This window comes from Ceratotherium simum, chromosome 23 (assembly GCF_057802395.1).
Source record: "Ceratotherium simum simum isolate JZ-2026a chromosome 23, ASM5780239v1, whole genome shotgun sequence".
Lineage (NCBI taxonomy): Eukaryota > Metazoa > Chordata > Mammalia > Perissodactyla > Rhinocerotidae > Ceratotherium > Ceratotherium simum.
The window spans coordinates 18,589,030-18,611,507 of NC_141922.1; the positions used below are offsets into that span (position 1 = coordinate 18,589,030).

General features: G+C 37.1%; 1 protein-coding gene across 6 annotated transcripts in view; it reads right to left on the reverse strand.

Annotated features, from left to right (window-relative positions):
• Positions 1–22,478, reverse strand: part of TBC1D31 (TBC1 domain family member 31) — a 76,309-nt gene that overhangs the window by 44,777 nt on the left and 9,054 nt on the right. For all 6 annotated transcript variants that reach the window (XM_087447485.1, XM_014787987.2, XM_004431101.3 and 3 more), the window contains 5 exons: positions 19,595–19,773; positions 13,037–13,188; positions 10,144–10,303; positions 8,673–8,873; positions 4,105–4,281 (listed from right to left, as the gene is read on the reverse strand). In XM_087447485.1, coding sequence (XP_087303611.1) covers positions 4,105–4,281; positions 8,673–8,873; positions 10,144–10,303; positions 13,037–13,188; positions 19,595–19,773 — 869 coding nt within the window. The remainder of the gene's footprint in view (positions 1–4,104; positions 4,282–8,672; positions 8,874–10,143; positions 10,304–13,036; positions 13,189–19,594; positions 19,774–22,478) is intronic.

Sequence of the window (22,478 nt, forward strand, 5' to 3'; positions counted from 1 at the left end):
AAGACACCTGCTGCCACTGAAGCCTCTTTTTTTTTTAAGATTTTATTTATTCATTTTTTTCCCCCCAAAGCCCCAGTAGATAGCCGTATGTCATAGGTTCACATCCTTCTAGTTGCTACACGTGGGACTCGGCCTCGCGTTGGACGGAGAAGCAGTGCCCTGGGGCGCGCCCGGGATCCGAACCCGGGCCGCCAGCATCAGAGCGCGCGCACTTAACCGCTAAGCCACGGAGCCGGCCCTGAAGCCTCTTTTTGAACAAAGGATAGGATTCCCAGGTGAGTGTGGCCGGAGTTTTATCTGTTTTTGTCTTGACCATAAGCTGATGAAGTCCCTACTTCCCTTTCTATCCTGATGCCAAGACTGGCTGAGGACAGGCGTTCCACCCTGTAGAAGTGTTCTACTTCGACCTACTCCTTAGACCTGGTTACAGGATACTTAGAAGCAGGCTACTCCCTGACATAGTACTGTAGGATAGTCAGATTTGATCCACACTAGAATGCTTCCAGATGCCCTGACCATGGGAATCCTCTTATTTCCCAGAAGTCAATCGTGACCACACTCACTATTTTCCGAGAAAAGGCTCCTGTAAACTCTCAGGAAAGCCAAAGCCAGACCATGTCTCAGAGGTATCATTCAGCTTATCTTCTCATTAAAGCATTCAGCTAATAGGGGCAATACTGCCAGATCTTTACACAGCTAGGTTTGTGCCTGCAGGTGAGTTTTTTAAAGCTATACAATATCTTAGGGTTACATGTAGAGGTGATAAAACTATATATAAAACTATATATAAAACTATATAAGAAAATCAAGGACATAACACAGTGAGGATAATGGTTACATCTATGAGATAGGCAGAGAAATGTGATTGGGGATAAGCACAAAATATCACTAGCAGCTTTTTTTTTTAAGGAAGATCAGCCCTGAGCTAACATCCATGCCAATCCTCTTCTTTTTTTATTTTTATTTTTTTTTGCTGAGGAAGACCAGCCCCGAGCTAACATCTATTGCCAATCCTCCTCCTTTGTTTCCCTTTTTCTCCCCAAAGCTCCAGCAGATAGTTGTATGTCATAGTTGCACGTCCTTCTAGTTGCTGTATGTGGGATGCCGCCTCAGCATGGCTGGACAAGCGGTGCGTTGGTGTGCGTCCGGGATCCGAACCCGGGCCGCCAATAGCGGAGCGTGCGCACTTAACTGCTAAGCCACCAGGCCGGCCCCACCAGCAGCTTTGAAGTCCCCTATTTCTTTTTTTTTTGGTGAGGAAGATTGGTCCTGGGCTAACATCTGTTGCCAATCTTCCTGTTTTTGCTTGAGGAAGATTGGGCCTGAGCTAACATCCATGCCAATCTTCCTCTATTTTGTATGTGGGATGCCACCACGGCATGGCTTGAGTCTGGTGCACAGGTCCGCACCTGGGATCTGAACCTGAGAACCCCGGGCTGCTGAAGCGGAGCATGCGAACCCAACCACTATGCCACCAGGCCAGCCCTGAAGTCCCCTATTTCTTATTGTGGCTATGCGTATGTCCAGAAAAGAGTTACACGGCAGGTCTGAGACTGCTACCCTTAGATAGGCCTGCTTGCAGATAGGCCTGCTTGGTCCTTATCTGGTGTTTAGAAACCTGGATTTCAGGAGGGTTCCCACTAACCCCAGAACCACATGTGGCTCACTGTGCCTACTGTTTGTACACTGGGGTTTACGCTGAACACCTGCTTTCCTCGTGGAGTCTGGAATTTTGAAATGTACTAAACAGAGGAGGCCCATATAACCAGCCTCAAATCCTGCTCACTGAGTCTCTAACGAATTTCCCTGGTAGATAACACTTTACACATTCTTTTTTTTATGCAAGTTTCACCATTTTAAATGCTTAAAGAGAAATTATTAAAAGTTATTAAAATTAATGTGAAAAATACCAAGTGTTGGTGAGAATATGGAGCAACTAGAACCCTCCAATACCGCTTGGTGGGAATATAAATGATTTCAATCAACCACTTGGGAAAACTCTGACAGCATCTATTAAAGCTGAACATATGCATAGCCTGTAAAGCCAGTAATTCCACTACAGTCTATACCCAACAGACACATGTCCTAATGTTCACCAACAGAGATGCACCAAAATGTTCATGGCAGCACTATTTCTAATAGCAAAAATATTAGAAAACTACCCAAATGCCTACCAACTGTAGAATGGATAAAGTTGGTTTATTCACATGCTGGAATTCTATACTACAGCTCTGAGGGAATGATTTACAACTCCATGGATCTCTCAAATATAACATCGAATGAAAGAAGCCAGACACAAAAGACTACAAACTAGATGATCCAATTTATATAAGTACCAAAAAGGCAGAACTACTCTACAGTGTTAAAAGTCAGGAAAGTCGTTATCCTTGGGTAAGGGGGAACGTGTCTGGAAGGGAGCAAGAGAGGGGCTTCTGGGGTGCTGGTAACAGTCCCTTTTGGATGTAGGTGCTGCTAACAGATGTGTTCAGTCTGTAAAAATTGACTGAGCTGTCCATTTATGTGTACTTTTCTGTGTGACTGATTGATTGAATGTCAGTGAGAAGTTTAAAAAGTCCTTGAAAATGTCAGCAACCTCTCTATTAAGATTTACATTTTCTTTCAATTCTAAAGTAGTACATGCTCTTTGCAGAAAATTAGGACAAAACAAAAAGTTTATATAAAGAGGAAAATAAAACTGACTGAAACCCCTTCCCTCCAAGATAATTCTATTAGTATCTTGGTCTTTCTCATGGAGTTTTAAAAATAACACAGAGTACTCATATCCTTTTTAAATCAAATTGATATCCAAGTATATAGTTCTTGGAGCTTGCTTTTTGTATTTAACATACTATAATTATTCCCCTTTCCTCTTAAATATTCTTAGGTTTCTAGTGTAGCTCTACCGCAATTTATATGATTAGTGAGCTACTACTGGACATTTTGGCTGTTTCTAAGTTTTTCTTGAATAAATCACACACACACACACACACACACACACACACTCGCTAACAGATCATCTCAAACAAGGCAAAAAGGCAAACTGGTACATTCTTTTCGAAGAACAATTTGGTGACTACTATCAAAATTTTTATGCACACACTCTGACTTAGGAATTCTACTTCTACAGATACATCTGTGCAAATGTTCAAAGATAAGTGTACAAGGATATCTACTGTATCACAGAGTGTATTAACAGACGACTGACAATACAACCTAAATGCCAACCAGCAGGGTACTAGTTAGATAAATTAAGGTATATTCATAAATACAATACTTTGCAAATATTTTTTGAAATGTTGTAGCACTATATGCACTAATATAAACAGATATTCAATCTGTTAAGTGATAAAAGCAAGTTATAGAATAGTGCTATAGAATGATTCCATCTATGAATAAAAAGCTAACATATGCAGATATAGGTATGTTTACATATGCACAGAAAATTTCTGAAAGGATATCAATAACTATTAGCAATGGCTACCTCTGGAGAGTGTGATCAAGTGTGGGCTAGGGAACAGGGGGGAAGAAAAGTACGCTTTTATCTTTTCCCTTTACCTAGACCAGCATTGTCTAACAGATAACACAAGCCACAAATATAATTTTAAATTATTTTCTAGGAACCACATTAAAAAGGTAAGAAGCAGCAGGTAAAATTAAGTTTAATAGTATATTTTATTTAACCCAATATAATCAAAATATTAGCATTTCAACACATAATCAACATAAAATTATTAAATAATAAGATATTTAACATTCTTTTGTTCATGGTAAGTTGTCAATAACTGATGTGTATTTCATATGTACAGCACACCTCAATTCAGACAGGCCACACCTCAAGGACTCAAGCAGCCGCATGTGGCTAGCAGCCAGGGTCTCGGACAGTGCAATTCTATACTGTTTGATTTTTCGAAAACCATTAACTATGTATTAATTTTATACCATAAAGCTTAAGAAGCATATTACAATTTCAGTTACAATGTTCTCCTCTTCATATAACTTTCCTTTAATTCCTAAGAGAGAGAAGACTGATGGTGGCCTAGAAATCACGAGACTTGTCTACAGCAGAGTCATGACAAAAAAAGTTTAGTTATAATATATTCTTACCTCTTTATTTTCACAATGACCAGTCAGGTCTTGTTTCAATATTCTAGTCTGTATTTTGCTTTCCCTTGCTTTTGCCGGCCGCTGTACTCTTCCTGATGTTACTTTCATCTTAAGATCACCAGCATTCAATTTACTCTTAGGCACATCTTCAATCACTTTCACTAAAGGAGGAGGTGGCTAAAAGGCAAAAAAAAAAAAAAAAAATCCAGTGGCTATCTTTGGAAAATATACCTGTTACATATGATTTACAAAATTTGTTTTAATCAATTTAACAATGTGCCTTAATATATATAATTATTCTTCAGGCAAAAAGTGTAAATAAAATATCCAAGAGTGTTGTTGACTAACAAATCCAAGCAAATTTCTGCCAAATTCCTTTGAAGAACAAGAAAGATACATGATTACAATAATAGATAGAATTTAATTATTCCTTGAAAGCTGGCCTTAAATCTTAGACTATCAATCCATTTCTTACACTTGCATGATAAAGTTAGTAGTATGGTGATGACCTGCAGCAGAGAAGGCACAGTGAGATGTATGGCCCTCTAGAATGCTGAGAGAAGCACCCTCATATTCTTCAGGCTCAAGTGAAATTTCCCTGCCAAATGCCTTTCCTCTGGAAGCAGGGGACCCCTGCCTCTCTATCCTTGGTCACATTTTTTTATCTGCATAGAGACGGCTGTTAGTCCCTTTCTGCTTCAAAGGCTTAAGAGACAGCACAACTTAGATTCCAACCCCTCACTTTGGGGGGGCCCTTTCAAACAGGAAAATAAACCCCAACAACTTCAATTTAGTTAAGGTAAAATGATTCACTGAAACATTTTATCCATGAAAAATACTCTTTGAAATCAAAATATCTTCCTTGTTCAAAGGAAATGAGCAAAGAAGGTATCTCAGGCTTTTTAAGTTCTAAATATGACTAAAATACAATGACCTTCATAGGGTATTTAAATGTTTGAGACCATTATTGCTGAATGTTCCCTTAGTAATTAGCCCAGACCCAAATCAAAGACAAGGTGGATTTGTGACTTAAAAAAAGAAATTTTTTGAAGCCAAAGTGCCGATCCCTTTCGTATGAGAACAAGAACATAAGGAATATCTCAAACGTCCAAATGAACACATTAGATTTCAGAAAACACGTTATTACACCCATGACCTTGAATTCAACTGTCATGAAATCCAAAACAGTATTCTTCCATGATGATGTATAATGAAAATGAATCACCACTCTTTGGGAAAGCTCTTTGAAGCAGAAACAAACTTTTTTGACCTCCTCCCCTCTTATCCCCAAAAGAAATAAATAAAACAAAGCAAACACCTTGACTTTTTTTATAACGTAGACTACTAAAAGACTACTTGGAGGTTTCAAACAAAGATTTTTCTCATGCTGCCTTCAGAGGTTCAGGACTTCTGCTTTCGAAACCTGCAGCCTACTACAGGAGACCAAAAAAGGTATTCCCTATTGTCAACTGCAGTATGTATGAATCCACCACACTGTGAAATGTGTAGAGTAGGTAACGTGATATGTACATGGCACAGATATTGCACTTTTGTTTTAAAATTATTAGGAAAAGTATTTAAAGTTTTAACTTTATAAGGTTTTTTTAATAGTGTTTTTCTAGGATACGCTGTTATTTATTCACATCTAGAAAGATTACAAGGATAATGTAAGACAGAATAACAACAGCTCTGACAGAAGTACAATGACACTTATTCTATGATTTTTCAATTCTTTATCTACGAGATGTAATTAATAGTGGTCTGGCTTCTGAACACTGCCCATCTTTAACGTCGTTGAACCATCTTCTCTCTAAGCTCAATCCATTCTTCTGCATCTCTACTAAAATTTCTATTCTAGTGACACTTTCCCCGCTTGAACCCCAGCTCTTCCATGAAATACAATCTCCCAAAAGTGAGAGCCTGAGATATGACGTGAATCGCCATACCTTAGTGGCGCTAAAACTTCAACACGTAAGTAGAAATTAGCTTACTGTATTAGAACAATACCAGAAATTCTCCGAAGGCAAGAAAACAGGACTGAAGGAATGGGGCATAGGTAAGTGCTGTGGAGACTGTGGACCCGGGCATTTGTACAGACCTGCAATCAAGACACTGGTGGTGTGGGTAAAGTGTCCAAAAGAAAGAGATTACCCTACTTCTGTTATAATTGAGCTTTTCTGGTCAATATGATCTCAAGTTGCCTAATAAATAGCAGAGAGGAAGTCAACGACTCTCTCTTACCTTGATTTTTCTCAGATCTCTCCCTGCTTCTATAAATAACACCTAGCTCTTGTAAAATTCAGCTAGGCCAAAAACTCTCTCATTAAGAGTAAATAATAATATATTATTAAATTTTTTGAAGTTTACAAGAACAGTAGAGGATAATTTCATATGTTTAAAGCAAATTCACACACCACACAGTAGACTCTCATTATTCACAGTAGCTACGTTCTATAAAGTCGCCGCAAATACTGAGTTAGTGAATACCGAATCATCGCTCATAGGGGAAACAGAGTTAGGTCCCTGTGAGCCTCTCTAGTCACAACATTTTTGTCAACCAATCAATACATAACCTTGTTCGGTGTGGGTTTCTATTTAAAGACACTTATTTAATATATATTGTTGACTCATTAACATTGAACTCACGCCAATAACAACGTATGCTAGAATGAAGTTTATCTATCACAGCCGTCTTGTGCTTTGGAACACCACACAGCACTTCAGCACTACACTTGAGGGCCATTTTAAAGAGCAAAATCACCTACAAAAAGCACAAAAATGTGAAAAATGTAGCACTAAATAGACCATGAAAAGGATGCTGTTTACAGTATGAGAGCTGAAATGAGAAGGCAGAGTGTTGCCTTGTTTGACCTCAGCTGGGAACCTGCATGTCAGGCAACTCAAAACTGTTTGCTGCTCTGCGCATGAGAACGTCTGTGAATATGTGGTAAATGTTGACTTTATAGTTACAGATACATTTTCACGAGTAGGTGAATTCACAAATACAGAATCCATAAATAATGAGGATTTATTGTATACATTTACACACACAGAAAGACTGGGAAAATATATATTTCAAAATCATCTGAGGAGGGTAAGACTGTGATTCTTCTTTATCTATTTGCTTATCTGTACCTTTTGATTTTTCTCTGCAAGAACACACTTATTACTTGTCTAATTAAAGAAAAGATAAAAAGAGCAAAGGGGAGCAGACACATAACAAAAAGATTGTCATACTAATAGAACTGGGCCCGCCAATGACAAGCTGCGCGGTTAGGCTGGCGCATGAGCTTCTTCCTCTGTAGAATGAAGTCTCCCCTAGTGCTACCTTGATACAATTCCAGACCTGGAAAGGCTGCACATAGACAACCAGACGTGGCAAGAAGCTGGGGAAATTTTATATAACCATAAAACAGGAGAGGGAAGTCTATTTTAGATGAAATGAATAATGTAGATAACAGATATAGAAATGAGAATGGCATCTATGCTGGACGATGAGGGAAGTTACCAGTATGAAGAAATAAATTAGACACGTAGAGTAGACAGGATTAGAGAGGACCTTGAGAGCCAGGTAGACGAGTCTGGACTTAATGCAACAGGCAAAAGGAAGCCACTAAGGTAGCACTATTTTAGAAATAAGTGATGAAAGTACTATTTTAGAGAAACGTTATATGAAAGATGGATTGATGAGCAGGGGAAGGCGCTGGGGGCTCTGAGTTTTGTTTAAATTACTAAATTATTTAAATTACTGTTATTCAAGAGCAGCTAATGAGGACCAATACAAGGATAGCTAATATAGAGATGGAGAACAGGCAGCACATATACAGATATTCCAAATTTAAGAAATTACATGACTTAGTATTGACTAGATTTAGAAAATGAAGGAACAGGAACAGTCATAGTGCTCCAAGGTTTCTAGCCTACACGATGGGAAGAAAGAGTGAGACAGATATGAAGAGACTGGAATTGAAAGCTTCTTTTGGGAAGCAGATCATGAGGGGCACCTTGAATGGGATAGAGCCAACAAAGAGATGTCCTTAGGAAGGCAGCGATTTAAGAAGGGAGCATAGGTGAGAAATCAAGTCTGGAGATGTGGTTTTGGGAGTAAGGGCAAAAAAAAAAAAAAATCCAGAAAAATGGATAAGGTCCAAGGGAAGTTAGAAAATCATAGCATAAAGATTTTATTTTTGGGGGCTGGCCCCATGGCTTAGCGGTTGGGTGCGCGTGCTCCGCTACTGGTGGCCCGGGTTCGGATCCCGGGCGTGCACTGACACACCGCTTGTCCAGCCACGCTGAGGCAGCGTCTCACATACAGCAACTAGAAGGATCTGCAACTATGACATACAGCTATCTACTGGGGCTTTGGGGAGAAAAGGGGGAAAAAAAAAGGAGGACCGGCAATAGATGTTAGCTCAGGGCCGGTCTTCCTCAGCAAAAAGAGGAGGATTGGCGTGGATGTTAGCTCAGGGCTGATCTTCCTCACAAAAAAAAAAAAAAAAGATTTTATTTTTGATGATACACTTAAATCTTAAAAAAAAAAAATTGATGTTGTTTACTTGATGACATACCTTATTTATTTCTTGCGTTAAAGCCTGAACTGAATATATGTTCAGACTTCCATTTTCCATAATAGATGCAATGTACCGTCCATGTGGGCTAATCGCTGATGAGCTAATTCCTTCATCAAGGCTCCCAACTTCAAAGAGAAGTTTACAAGTCTGTATATTGACAAACCTCATAATACCATCTTGACTTAGCACTCCAAGAACCTAAGAGTGGAGAGAAACAACAGATGAGTTCCTAAAAACACATTTAAGAGTCAAATGTCTGAAAGTCGAACCACATACACACATATGTATGTAGGTGTGTGTATTTTTTTTTTTTGGAGGGGAGGACAGTCAGAGGAGATTATATTCGCAGAGAGCCATTATATATTTTCAAATCCCTAATTATGGCTCATGTAGATTTGCCCTCTTCAGGTCCAGATGAGCTTGGCTCAACCCAAAACCAGCAAGGAGGGCCGGCCTTGTGGCTTAGCGGTTAAGTGCGTGCGCTCTGCTGCTGGCGACCTGGGTTCGGATCCCGGGCATGCACCGAGGCACCACTTCTCCGGCCATGCTGAGGCCATGTCCCACATACAGCAACTAGAAGGATGTGCAGCTATGACATACAACTGTCTACTGGGGCTTTGGGGGAAAAAATAAATAAAATTAAATTAAAAAAAAAAAAAAAAAAAAACCAGCAAGGAGTCCATCCTAGGGGACTATGGAAAGGTCACCTGAGAATCTTTCCTTCCCACAGGCAGGCCACGTCTCCACTAATCCCTACAGAGGGATTACAGATGATTAGACAGTTCTTAACTTTGACCTCCACACCGGCTGTCAGAGGCAAGGAGTGTGGATGGTTTGTGTTCCATCACTCTGTTGAAGTGCAAGATCCAAGATAGTCAATTTAAAATAAAAAAGTTAAGGTTTGACTGTACTCAACTATTAAAAAGAAAAAAGATGTGTGTGGAGGAAAAGCACTTTGTAAACTAAGGCAAGATATAAAGAAAACATGTCTCATGGGATTGAGGCACCCTTGATGGTAGATAAAACACAGCACAACAGAATGAGAAAATTTTAGTTCTAGTCCCACCTTCAATCCTTACAATTAACAAGAGTGTTGACAAGTCACTTTATGTTTCTAAGCTTTAGTGTCACAATCTGTATGATGGTGAGAATACCTTCTCTGCCTATGTTCAAAGAATTCTTTAAGGATCAAATAAAAAATAACATGCTAAAGCGCCCTGTAAACATGAAGTATGACATAAATTTAAAGTATACTGATTTTAGAAAAAGGGTACATTGTCAGCAACATACAGAACCTAAGATTTAAAATTTTTTTTTCAATTTTAGACCCTTCACAAAAATAATACATTAGCAGTTTCAAATCCTTATACCCATCAGGGTACAAGTTAAGTACGAGAGCTAATCTAGTTCAGAAATTGATATGATTTTTCTCAAAAAGTACAACGTTAGTAATACTTATGTTACTAACCTGATTAGAACCAGCATCAAAACTATCAGGAAGAAATTCTAGTTGGCGAATGGCTCGAACTTTAGTAGGCATCTGGATAATTCTAAATAGCTGTTTAGCTTCCAAGCACCACAAATGAAGATGGTTTGATTTGCCTCCAGCAGCCAGCATTCGACCATCTCTATACAACAAAAAGGTGAGACGTAAGACTAGACGAATTGTTTACAACAGCACTGTCCAATATGATCTAAGATGATGATGGAAACATTCTACATCTACGCTGTCCAATATGGTCACTATTTAGGCACAGGTGATTAGTGAGAAGTTGAAATGTGGCTAGTGCTTCTGAGGAAATTCTTAATTTTATCTAATTTTTATTAATTTAAATAGTCCCATGCACCTAGTGGCTACAATATAGGAAAGCTCAGGTTTGTAGCATATATTGTTTTTACCTATTGCGCTACAACACCAGCTTAACAAATATTTGTTTGTTGACTTAATTGGGGGTTTCTGAGTAACATTTATATTTTATAGCATAATCTCAACGTCACTTACCACTATCCAACTTTCTGTATTTCCTATATGACTATATTGAATTGTTACAGCATTGCTATATGAAAAACCAAAAAGCCCAAACATTTTTCCCTGCTCAAAGAAAGCTACTTTATGTTTATAAGGACCAAAAAGAATAAGCTGTATTTCTTTGCAAGGTTGTTGCTCATTCATTCACCAAGAACTTGTCAAGTCTCTACTATAAGCCAGGTATCATTCCAGGTGCCAGGGACACAGTGGTGAACAAGACAGGTAAGATTCTTGCTCTTACGGGATTTTCAGACTACAGGAGGCAAATAAACAAACGAACTTGATCTCAGCTGATGATAAATTCTATAAAGAACTATAAAATGAGGTGATGTTACAGAGCTGGGAAAGGAAGAAGATCTGCTACGTGAATGATGTGAATGGGCCAGTCATGGGATGATTTGGAAGGAGAATTCCATGCTGCTCAGTATTCCAGGCTGGCCAGTACAAAAGTGTTGAGAAAGGAACAGGTTAATATGAAGGAAGAGTGAGAAGCCACACTGAAGTGGGCTGGAACAGTGTCAGGGGAAGGAAAGAAGATGAGGAAAGAGAGGCAGGCCTAGGCCAGATGACAAAAGACCTCAGGGGATGTGGTGGGGAGTTCAGATTTTATTCTAAGTACAGTGGAAAGCCTTTCAAGGGGGTTCAATAGAGAAGTGACATGATTTGACTTAATGCTTTAAAAAGACCACTCTATCTGTGACGTGGAGACTGACTTTAGGAGACAAGATTGAAAACAAGGAGACCAAATAAGGAGGCTATTACCGTAGTCTGAAAGAGACTAGGGTAATAGCTGAGGGTACAGAGAGACAAAAAGGTCTAGTCTGGTCGAGTTGATGGGATCTACTGATGGCTTACAAGAGGGTGAGAGAAAGAGAGGAAATACCTATTTCCTAGCTCTTTCTACTGAAAAGGCCTGGAAATAATGACCAACCTAGCCGCAATGAGAACTCCCAGCATCCAGGTTCATTTCCCACTAAAATGAACCCTAGCTCCTTAGAGAAATGGCTGATTCCAGGTTTGGGACAGGAAATACACAAGATAAGCCTGGAATATCTTGTCAGACCAAAAAGAACAAAAGCTATCACAGACAAATGCAGTTGTATCAAAAGGGTTTAAAGGCAACTTGAAGAGGATCCGACTGCTCAAAGACGAGAGAATTGGAGCATCACTAAGAATAACAACTTGAATGGATCAAATCATGCCAACTATGTTTAAATCCATGAATTTACAAATATTAAAGACAAAAAACTTCATTGGTCACCTTTGAAAGATGCCAATAAACCAATTCATTATTTTGAAAAAAATTTTTTTAAAAAAAGGGGGAAATCAAGCATTTATCCTGCCTTTTCTTTACAAACTATACATCAAAGTAATGAAAGAGTTGATGAGACGAAGTTTCTTTCTACAGGAGTTTCTTTAATAAGGGAAGAAGGAATGCCAGAATTAGAACAGCACCATTTTGCTAATCTCTAATTTAATACTGGATCTAGGTAATAATCATCGATGGCGACTAACATCACATGAGAAAGAGCTCTACGTTCCTCCTGATGAAAGTACACACACCACTCATGATGTCTTCTTGCCCCAAAGTCAAACTTGAATCAGATCAAGCCTCCAATTTATAGGATACAGGTGTAACCAGTTTACAGGAAATACAGATGACAGAGATCACATTAAACAATACCACACGGATGCAAAGAGCAAAATCCAGAATATAGAAAACTCTAGGACAAATGACATTTTACAAATGACATTTAACAAATAAACTGCGAGAAAAAATAAAAAGAGGGCTATATCAACCAAGACAATGTGTGAATCTGGTTTTGTGCCTGACCTGAACAAACAGACCATAAAAAACAATCAGATAAATCAGGGAAATGTGAATAATGACTAGCTATATGACAATATTGAGAAATTATTAATTTTTAAAAAGTGTGAAAACAGTACTATGGTTATGTTTCAAAAAGGGCCCTTATGCTTTAGAAATGCACCTTGGGATATTTATGGATGGAATGATATGCTTGGGCTTTTCTTTAAGACAATGCAGTAGAGAAATAGTAGGCAGAGTTATAGATAAAAAGGAGTGGCTATTAGGATGATTGTTACAGCTAATCAGAGGACTGTACTTAGGGAGTCATGAACTTTTATATTTTTATGTTTACTTTAAATTTCCCACAATAAAGTAAACAAAAAAAAAAACCTTCTATAGATGACATTTAAGTCTGAAGGAAACTTTTCCTCATATGACAATGAGATACGGAATAAAAACTTATAAAACTTCACTGGAAGTTAAATTTCTTAAAAATCCTCAGTATCTTAAGATGCATATTACCTGGTCATAGCAAACACTTTGTATAATATACTAGAGCTTTCCGGTGGAGCTGGCAATTGATATTTGCAAAAAAGAGTATCACATTCCCAGGCAAAGATGGAATTATCTTTAAAACAGCTGAGGATGGTATTACTTAATGGTAGAAAGAAAACCTAGAGGGAGAAAAAAAGTTATTGATCATTTAGCGCTCTTTATTTTTTTATTTTTTTGTGAGGAAGATCAGCCCTGAGCTAACATCTGTTGCCAATCCTCCTCTTTTTTTGCTGAGGAAGATTGGCCCTGGGCTAACATCTGTGCCCGTCTTCCTCCACTTTATATGGGAGGCCGCCACAGCACGGCTTGACAAGCGGTGCGTCAGTGCACGCCCGGGATCCGAACCTGTGAACCCCAGGCCACCAAAGAGAGCGAGCGCACTTACCCACTGCGCCACTGGGCCAGCCCCCATTTAGCCCTCTTTAAATTTAAAAGTATACAAGTAGTCAATTTTTCTTTTTTAAAATTATTTTTTCTTAAACTGGAGAAAAATACATTTATAATATATGACAGGGAATAATACTGATATTTCATATACTATTATAAACTAAAAAAAAAAGGTATTCAACTTTAAATAAAAAATAAGTGACTATAACTAGATAATTCAAAAAATACTAAATAACAATTTATAAATATTTAATCTTATAAAAGATTCAAATGAAAGTAATGAGATACCCTTTTATGTGTATCAAATTTTTTTTCAAAATGCACACACATATACATATACACAAACCATACATATAGTAACATGTGTATTATATTTATAAACCATATACTATGGGCTGGCCCAGTGGCATCATGGTTAACTTTGCCACGCTACACTTCAGCAGCCCGGGGTTCACAGGTTCGGATCCTGGGCGCAAACCTATGCACCACTTATCAAGCCATGTTGTGGCAGGTGTCCCACATACAAAGCAGAGGAATATGGGCACGAATGTTAGCCCAGGGCCAATCTTCCTCAGCAAAAAGAGGAGGATTGGTAACAGATGTTAGCTCAAGGCTAATCTTCCTCACACACACACACACACACAAAACCCATATAATAATATAAACACTGTACTAAATACTAACTACTGATAAATGTTAAAAATACAAAATGCTGGTGAAAGCATAGGAAAAGGCATTGTCATACACTGCTCCTGGTAGTAAAAACTAGTTAAAGATAGTGCACAACATATCTCAACAGCCTTAAAAATATGTATCGCTTCTGAAATAGTCAATTTACTTCTAAGAGTTAAATCCTTCAGAAACAATCAGCAAAGTGCTTTAAGATAAATGTACATAAATGTTAAGCATTATTTATAAAAGTAAAAAGTTGAAAACAAATACATGATCATATTTTCTTAGAAGTTCAATTTATTTAATGGACAAATGAGACAAATTAGTTGAGAGCAAAGTTGAAAATATAATTTTATTCTCCTAATTTCTATTTTTCTATTACATAAGCACTAAACAATGCTTAGTTTTAATAATATAAAATTTTAATTAAAATTGACCAACTTTTTCTCATAAGAGTTTCAATGGCCTCAAATATACATTTTGTGTGTCATCCGTGTAAAACACACAAAGGGAGGAAGGGAAGAAAGGGAGGAAAAGAAAGAAGGAAAGAAAACAGAAGAAATCAATGCCCTAAGGACAAAATACTCCTGCTCGTCCTCTCAAAAGAAATCCCCTCAAATAGCTTGAGACATTTCACATGGTTTGATCACTAGTTACATCTCCAGCTATTTATTCGTTGATTCCCACCTAGAATGACCTTAATTGCATTATAGCTTATCGTAACACTTTATATTTGAACATATTTCGTCATTGTTTCTACTGGTGTGTCTTTACAAGCCTTATTATTATTTTTTAAAATATATGACTGTTTCTATGTTGAAAAGAGAGGAGCAGGGACTCACTGAGGAGGCAGAACACCTTTAAGAATCTCTGGCCTCTCATTCTGATCCCTGACTTGTCACACAGCTTTACAACTTTACTAGTGTCAGGAGGAGGCCTGTTTTCTCTTGGAATGCTGCATTCTTTGGAGATGAGTGGGGCAGCCTTTGTTTTTAACACTGTATTGGAGTGTCTCCTGAGTATCTGGCAGCTGGATACGGCCGTCGTCACAGTACTGAGAGAGCGCAGGCCAGAAGTGACTGTCCAGGGGAAAATCAGGATCAACACCAATCTACCATGGTTTTTCTCATTGTTACAAAAATAATGGGTCAATAAGGTACCTATATGAATACTTCTGCAGTCTTGCATCTAATTTGTGCTACTGTCACCCGGCCTATTATAACACACAGGAAGCGATTCTCAAAGTTAATAATATTACCATCAAAATTTCAGGGTACTGTAAGCCATAATTTTCATAACAATAGTTGTAGGCTCTTATCATAAACTGTTTTTCTCATACACATATAATAGTATCTCTTCTTTCAATAAGAAATAGTGCTTAAAAAACCCCATATATACACATATACATAATGTACTATGGAACATACTGGTTAATTAAAACAATCTACTCAGGATTAACGTTAACAAGACTCAATACAAAATGCTAACTCAACTACATAAGGCGCTGACGGCCTTGCCTGATCCAGTCCCTCACTTCTGTCCTTGGCTCACTTTGTCAAAGGGAATGTCTGGTAGATCTTTTGCCAAAAGATTCATTATGTTAGGAAGATTTATAATACGAAGGTCTTATAGAAAGACTTTGCAATGAACACGCTATAATCTATAACAAATGCACTAAAACACTGTTTCAAAACCAATGTCAAAAAAAGTGACTTAAGATTTTCTTTATAATCAGCAATATTTTTCTAGAAAAGTAACAAAGTTTATTCCTACTGGGAGAAGCAAAAGCTTAAAAGTTAATGAGCATCAAGTGCTATTTTAGGGGAATGGCTGTGATAGATTATTGCCTACATGATTATTCATTACTAGATTTGTGATTTTAATTGCTAGACTTTAATGATTATAAAATTGTTGCTAATGAATCATGTCATTATTTAGATAGTGTCATCTCTTGACAAACATAAAAAGCTTAGAAAAAACTTCAAAAGTACTAACAAAATGTACTTTTTGGAGGGTCGGGTACAAGGATGGGGCTGCAGTTTTTCCCCTTATAAAATATGAAAATCCTAGGCTTTCCAATTCATTTTTGAGAGGTACACGAGCTCTTTTCAAAGAAAGAGTTCAGGATGGTAGTAAGAGCAAGTTAAGGTCAAATGTACACTTCAGCAAAAATTTAGTGAGTGCCCATTGCATACAGAGACTGAATTAAGTTCAGTAACACACTCTATTAAATGCTTTCTGATCTCCATCACAAAATCTTTTCCAATACACACTAAGCCACAGTAATGAGAAATCCCAGGATTTATTCCAAAATTCCTAACAAAAGAGCTAAACATTCTACCTCCAAGCATCAACAAAAAAAACAAAATTTACTACTTTGAAGAGGTGTGATTGGTTTACCTGAGAGACAGGATGGTGTAATGGAACAACTTCGGAGCAAGGCAAGCTTGGATTCAAATTGCAACTCTTTTATAAGCTATGTGATACCTGGCAGGTTACTTAACGTTTCTGAACTTCAGTTTCCCCATTTGTAAAACGAGGATTATAGTATCTACATTTTAGGATTATTTAAGCTTAAAAACAGCTAAACAGAGTATTAGGAACACAGTAAGTACTCAACAATTGGTACCTATTACTATTAGTATTAATTACTGCTATTGCTAGGTACAAAAAACAGTGGAAAGAGGTTGGGATGGTAGGTTCTTTAAAAATATTTTGAAATCAGAGGTCCATAGTTCTTCATCTGAAACACTTGGGATCAGATGTGTTCCAGAATTCAGCACTATGTCTGATTTGAGAAAGGTAATATGATGCGTACTCTGTAATATTAGGTGGAACCCTCAGGTGACCTGCAGCAACACCCCATACTCAAACATATTAATATTTCAGCCTCATGTAATTCAGTTCAGGTTTTGCTGCCAAATGAAATCAAGTCAGATCAGATTTTGCCACCAAGTGAGTTATTTAAAAACTTTTGGGTTTCTGAATTGCTAATAAGGGATTGCGCATCTATTTAATGTATTCAAAAGAAAAACAATACAGCTGCCTTACAGCTTTTTAAGAAGATCTATAACTGCACTGAGTAAGATAATCCCATGATAGGGCTAGATAATAAATGACAATAATTATAGATAATAGTAACAATAACAACAATCATAGAAACAGCAGCAGCTGCAGCTAACTTTCACAAAGCACTTACTATATGACGAGCATTGTGCTAAGCGCCTTCAATACATTACCACATTCAATCCTGAAACCAACCCTAAAGTGCTATTACTATTTTCATCTTACACATAAGGTAGATAGCTTATCAAAAATGTTTAACATGAATCTACTCAAGCCTTTAGAATTAACTTCTAGTTTATAAGAAATACAAGTGAGAGAACAAGTTAAGTGACATAATGATGAAACAGTAAGACAAATCCAGAATGTGCAGCATTTTTCAAGACAACTGGTCTGGTCTCTCTTTCAAAAAAAATTGTGGACATCATGGAAAAAAATGGTGGGAGACTGTTGTAGATTAAAAGAGCCATCATAAAATGAGACCCATAGCATCATGTGTCACCATGTGTCATCAAGACAAAATCACAAAAGTCCTATTTAAAATATAGAAACTGGAATAAAAATATAGGTTTAGCTTTTGCTAAGAATAAAAGTTTTACTTTAAGACTGGTTTACAATTATTTCCTATTTTCAAAGACTAAGCCAGGAGTGGCAACCATCTGCCCCATTTCCAGTTCTTGTGTAGCCCAGGAGCTAAGAATGATTCTTATATTTTTTAATTATTTATGAAATAAGTACACACATAATATCCTCAATTGTGCTCTTGGCCTGCAAAACCAAAAATATTTACTATCTGATCCTTTGAGAAAAAGTCTGCTAGTAACTTATAGAGTATGGTGATCTATTATTTTAGAACAATATACTTATATGCATACTGCATACTATACATATATTTTCTACATTTAATTTTATTCTCATAACACTAACATTTGGAGTCCTATTTTTTAAACTAAAATATCTAAATGACCAAGCAAGGTTAGAATTGGCAACTATCCAGGGTATACTAATTTTAATTTCACGGTAAAAGAACAGATAGTTTTTGTGTCATTTCATAACTTTGTTTCCATTGTGGGTTCAACTCCCAATGCTCTCTTCTTTGGAATTTAAAATTCAATTTAAGTACTAAAGCAATTAAAGAAGAAAAGACCTACTAAGACATTTGGCCTAAATCCCTGATGAATAAGCTGGCTACAACTTTTATCGTTTTTTAATTATTAAAGGCAAACTAAAGAGCTCTGGGATTTCCATGCAGACTACAAAATAAAATTTTGGTTGACATGCACTGTTAGCTGTTCATGTTAATAACCAAGGAATTAAAAGCAATACTGCATGTATAATATAACCTGAAGCAAAATAATTAATCACACGGGAGACTCAGACAATCCTGAAAACAGTATTTAGCTAATCAAATAGAAAAAAAAAAATTAAAGCTTAAAAGCGCAAGATATGGATTTTTTTTAAATGATATATATATCATTTATATATATATAATATATATTTTATTGCTGATATATGATCAGCAATAAAAAGGAACAAACTACTGATATATACAACAACATGGATGAATCCCAAAAACCTTACGCTAAAAGAAAAAAGCTTTATACATGCCATTACTGACTAGCTGTATTTACAAAATTTTAGAACAGACAAAACTAATCTATGGTGGGAAAACATCAGAGTAGTGTTTACTTGGGAAGGGACATAATGGAACTTTCTGGAATGATGGTAATGATAGGTTATAAAGATGTATGTACTTGTCAAAACTTAAAAAAATGAATACTTAAGATTTGTGCATTTCATTATACATAAAGTTCACATCAACAAATACTGAACCCTAGTCAATTAAATGCAGGCTTAAATATTTATGGGCAAATATACAGATGTCTTCAATTTACTTCAAAATGCAAGAAAGAAAAAAGGTGAATTAATGAACAGAGACAGAAAGATGCATAATATAGTGTAGTAACATATAAGTACAGTAAAGGAAAGTATAGTATAAGAACATGTTAATGGTGGAACCTAGATGGTGGGTGTCACATGTTCACTGTGAAATTCTTACAAATTTCCTGCATGTTTGAAATTTTTCATAACAAAGTGTTGGGGGGAATTAAAAACTAAAACAAAACCAATCAGCTAAATAAAAACTATCACTTTACTACAGTTGAAGTTAGACACTACAATAATAATTGAAAAGAAAAAAAAAAGGAGAAAAGCCCCATAAGTTATAAATTGCAGCCACAGGCAACATCCTCAATTCTGCAGGCCACTTTGCTTCTTGTGGAGTTACGAGAACACAGCTACGTGGGAGAAAGTGAATCACCACTCTTGTATCATCTATAAACCCTGCTCACCAAGAAACCAGCCTGAGAAGCACAACAGACCAAGATGTGCTCCCTCACTGACCTTTTGTATACCCACAGACTGGAGAACATTCAGCTTTCTTTTCCTCTGAAAGGTATCCAAGTCCCATAGCTGTGCTGTATCAGAAGAAGTAGTGATGGCGTATCTCCCTGACGCATGCACAGAGATCGAAAATACTGACGATTCATGTCCTCTCATCCAGCTAACTAGCTCCTTGGTAACTGTGGTAAAAAATAAAAGTTATACAGGTAAAACAGTATTTATCATCCAAGAACTGATTCGATTGATGGTGAGGTATTACATGAGGCACCTCCGTTAACATCCACAAAAATGGAAGCCTGTGGCTAGTTGATAAAGTGCACCCCAGGATATGCTGGTAACACGTGTACCATGGAGGTATGAAGAGATGAGGCTGAAAAAGGGTTTGAGAACGGCTTTATATGTGACTCTAGGTAGTTTGGGCTTTCTCTTGTGAGTAACAGTTTTATGTAGAGGAGTACCATATCTGGTCTGTGTTTTAGAAAGAGCACTCTGAAGATATATGGTGGATTTATCAGAAAGGGGGAAGAGATTAGTCAAGATGACTGATTTATTTGTTGTTGTAATAATCCAGGCAGGAGATAAGTGGGGTCTAAACTAAGAAGGTGGCAATGGAGAAAGGAAGAAATTCAAGAGCTATGAAAGAGAAAACCCAAAGGAGTGAGTGACCAAATGGACGAGTTGAGATAAAAAGAGTTCAAACTCCAGCAGTTGTAGTTTAAGTTATGTAAACAGATGGTGATACTATACTATTAAATGAGGTAAGAGACACATGAGAAGGAACAGATTTAGCAGTGTGGGAAGAAGAGAGAACGAATTTGATTTCTAAAATTGACTCTGAGGTGCCTGTGTGTGCACACATGTGCATGTTACACACAAGCAGAGAAAACAGTCTGGTAGGGAAAACGTCAACTATTCATGATAATTATCACTGGGTAGTAAAATTTCAAATGATTTTTATTTTCTCTTTACATTTTTCTGTGTTTCCAAGTTTTCTACGGTAGCCACGTTTTACTTTTATGAACAGGATTTTTTCCTCCAGAAAGATGGAACTGAGGAGAATAGTCAGAAAGCAAGATGCAAATCTGGGAAACATTAAGATACAAAGTAGGTCAAAACTGAAGACGGAGGGACACACAAACCCTTAGGGAGAGGGTGGTGGTTTCCAAACACCAGTGTAAAGTCTGGCATTAGTTAATGATAAGTTCTCACTGGGCCTCAGTAAAATGAGAAAAATAAGGATAACGTAATGAGTTTTTCATAAAGCTCAATTTAAAGTACTACCTTTTAATCTTGTATTATATCCTTTTAAGGTTATGTTAAAAAAATCACTTATTTTATAAAATGAAGTTATATTGTTTTTCCCAATGTCAATTAGCAAAATTAAAAGCTAACAACCTATGTGGGTTCCTCTACTTCTTCTTTTCAATTGGGTCAAAAATCCAAAAGTCTAGGACCCACTAAAGAACCCAGGAGAGACTACTAAAAGCAGTCGGAAAGATAGGAGGAGACCCAAGAGAGATAACAGTATGAAGACTAAGACTCTTAAAGTAATCCCAAGCATTAAAAGCTACTGAGAAGTAGGATGAAAAGTATAAAGAGGATTTAAACAATCAGAGGTCGCTAATGATCTTGGAGATAGACGTCTCCGTAGCATGGAGTGGGGGAGCAGGAGTCAGAGTCCGATGATGGATGCTGTGAAGAAGCAGAATCTGATAGTGAAGCAAGAGGGAGGTGGAGACAACACCTAAGGAAGGGGGTCCACTACCAGGAGGGTTCAGTAAGACAGAAGAGACTATGAAGAGCGGGAACTAAGAAGAGAGGAAAAAAGAATGGGTGAAATCCAAGGAAAGCAAGCACAGATGAGGATAAAGACTTAGTTTTTCAGAAATTCTCTGACAGCAGTGTTTGTAATACCAAAAATTGGAAACAGTTTGAAGGCCAAAAGTAACAGGTTAAATAGAGTACTGCAAACATCTATAAAGTAGAATATTAGGTCCTGATTTTAAATATACTGTGTGAATTTTTAATAGGTTTAGAAAATGATTCCACAAGACAACATAGATAGAATGATCATACATTTGTTAGAATATAAAAGGTCTATGCATAGAAAACAGACTGGAAAGACAAGACCCTGTAATAAAAACACTGAGTGTGTCTCTGGACGTTACTGAAGGATGACAGATTTTTCTTCTTGTCAAGTTACTTATGTGCCTCAGTTTCCTCATCTGCAAAAGGGGGAAAATAATAGTAATCATCTCCATGGGTTATTATGATGATTAAAATTAATTAATATGTATAGTCATAGAACAATACTTGGCACAGAGTAAATACTATATAAGTGATTGCTATTGCTATTATTACTATTGTTAGTATTACTGTTTATATGTCTTTCTAAATATAACAATTACTTTAATAACAAGAAAAAACAATACAATTATCTTTTTTTTATTAATAAGAATAAGAGGTTCAGTGTAGACAACTCTTAAGTTCTCTACAGAAAAATATGATGGGGGCCAACCCAGTGGCATAGTGGTTAAGTTCACACGCTCCGCTTTAGCGGCCCAGGGTTCATGGGTTTGGATCCCGAGCACAGTCCTACACACTGCTCATCAAGCTGTGCTGTGGCGGTGTCCCACAGACAAAATAGAGGAAGACTGGCACAGATGTTAGCTCAGGGACAATCTTCTTCAAACAAAAAGAGGAAGATGGGCAAGAGATGTTAGCTCAGGGACAATCTTGCTCACATACAAAAAAAAAAGAATAATGTGGTATAAAATACATAGTTTATATTAAAAAATATTATTGTATCTGTGTAGTAAGGAATTTGGCCCTCAAAGAGAAGTATATGGCCTTTGTCCAGGCTCCTTGGAGGCATTCTCTAAAC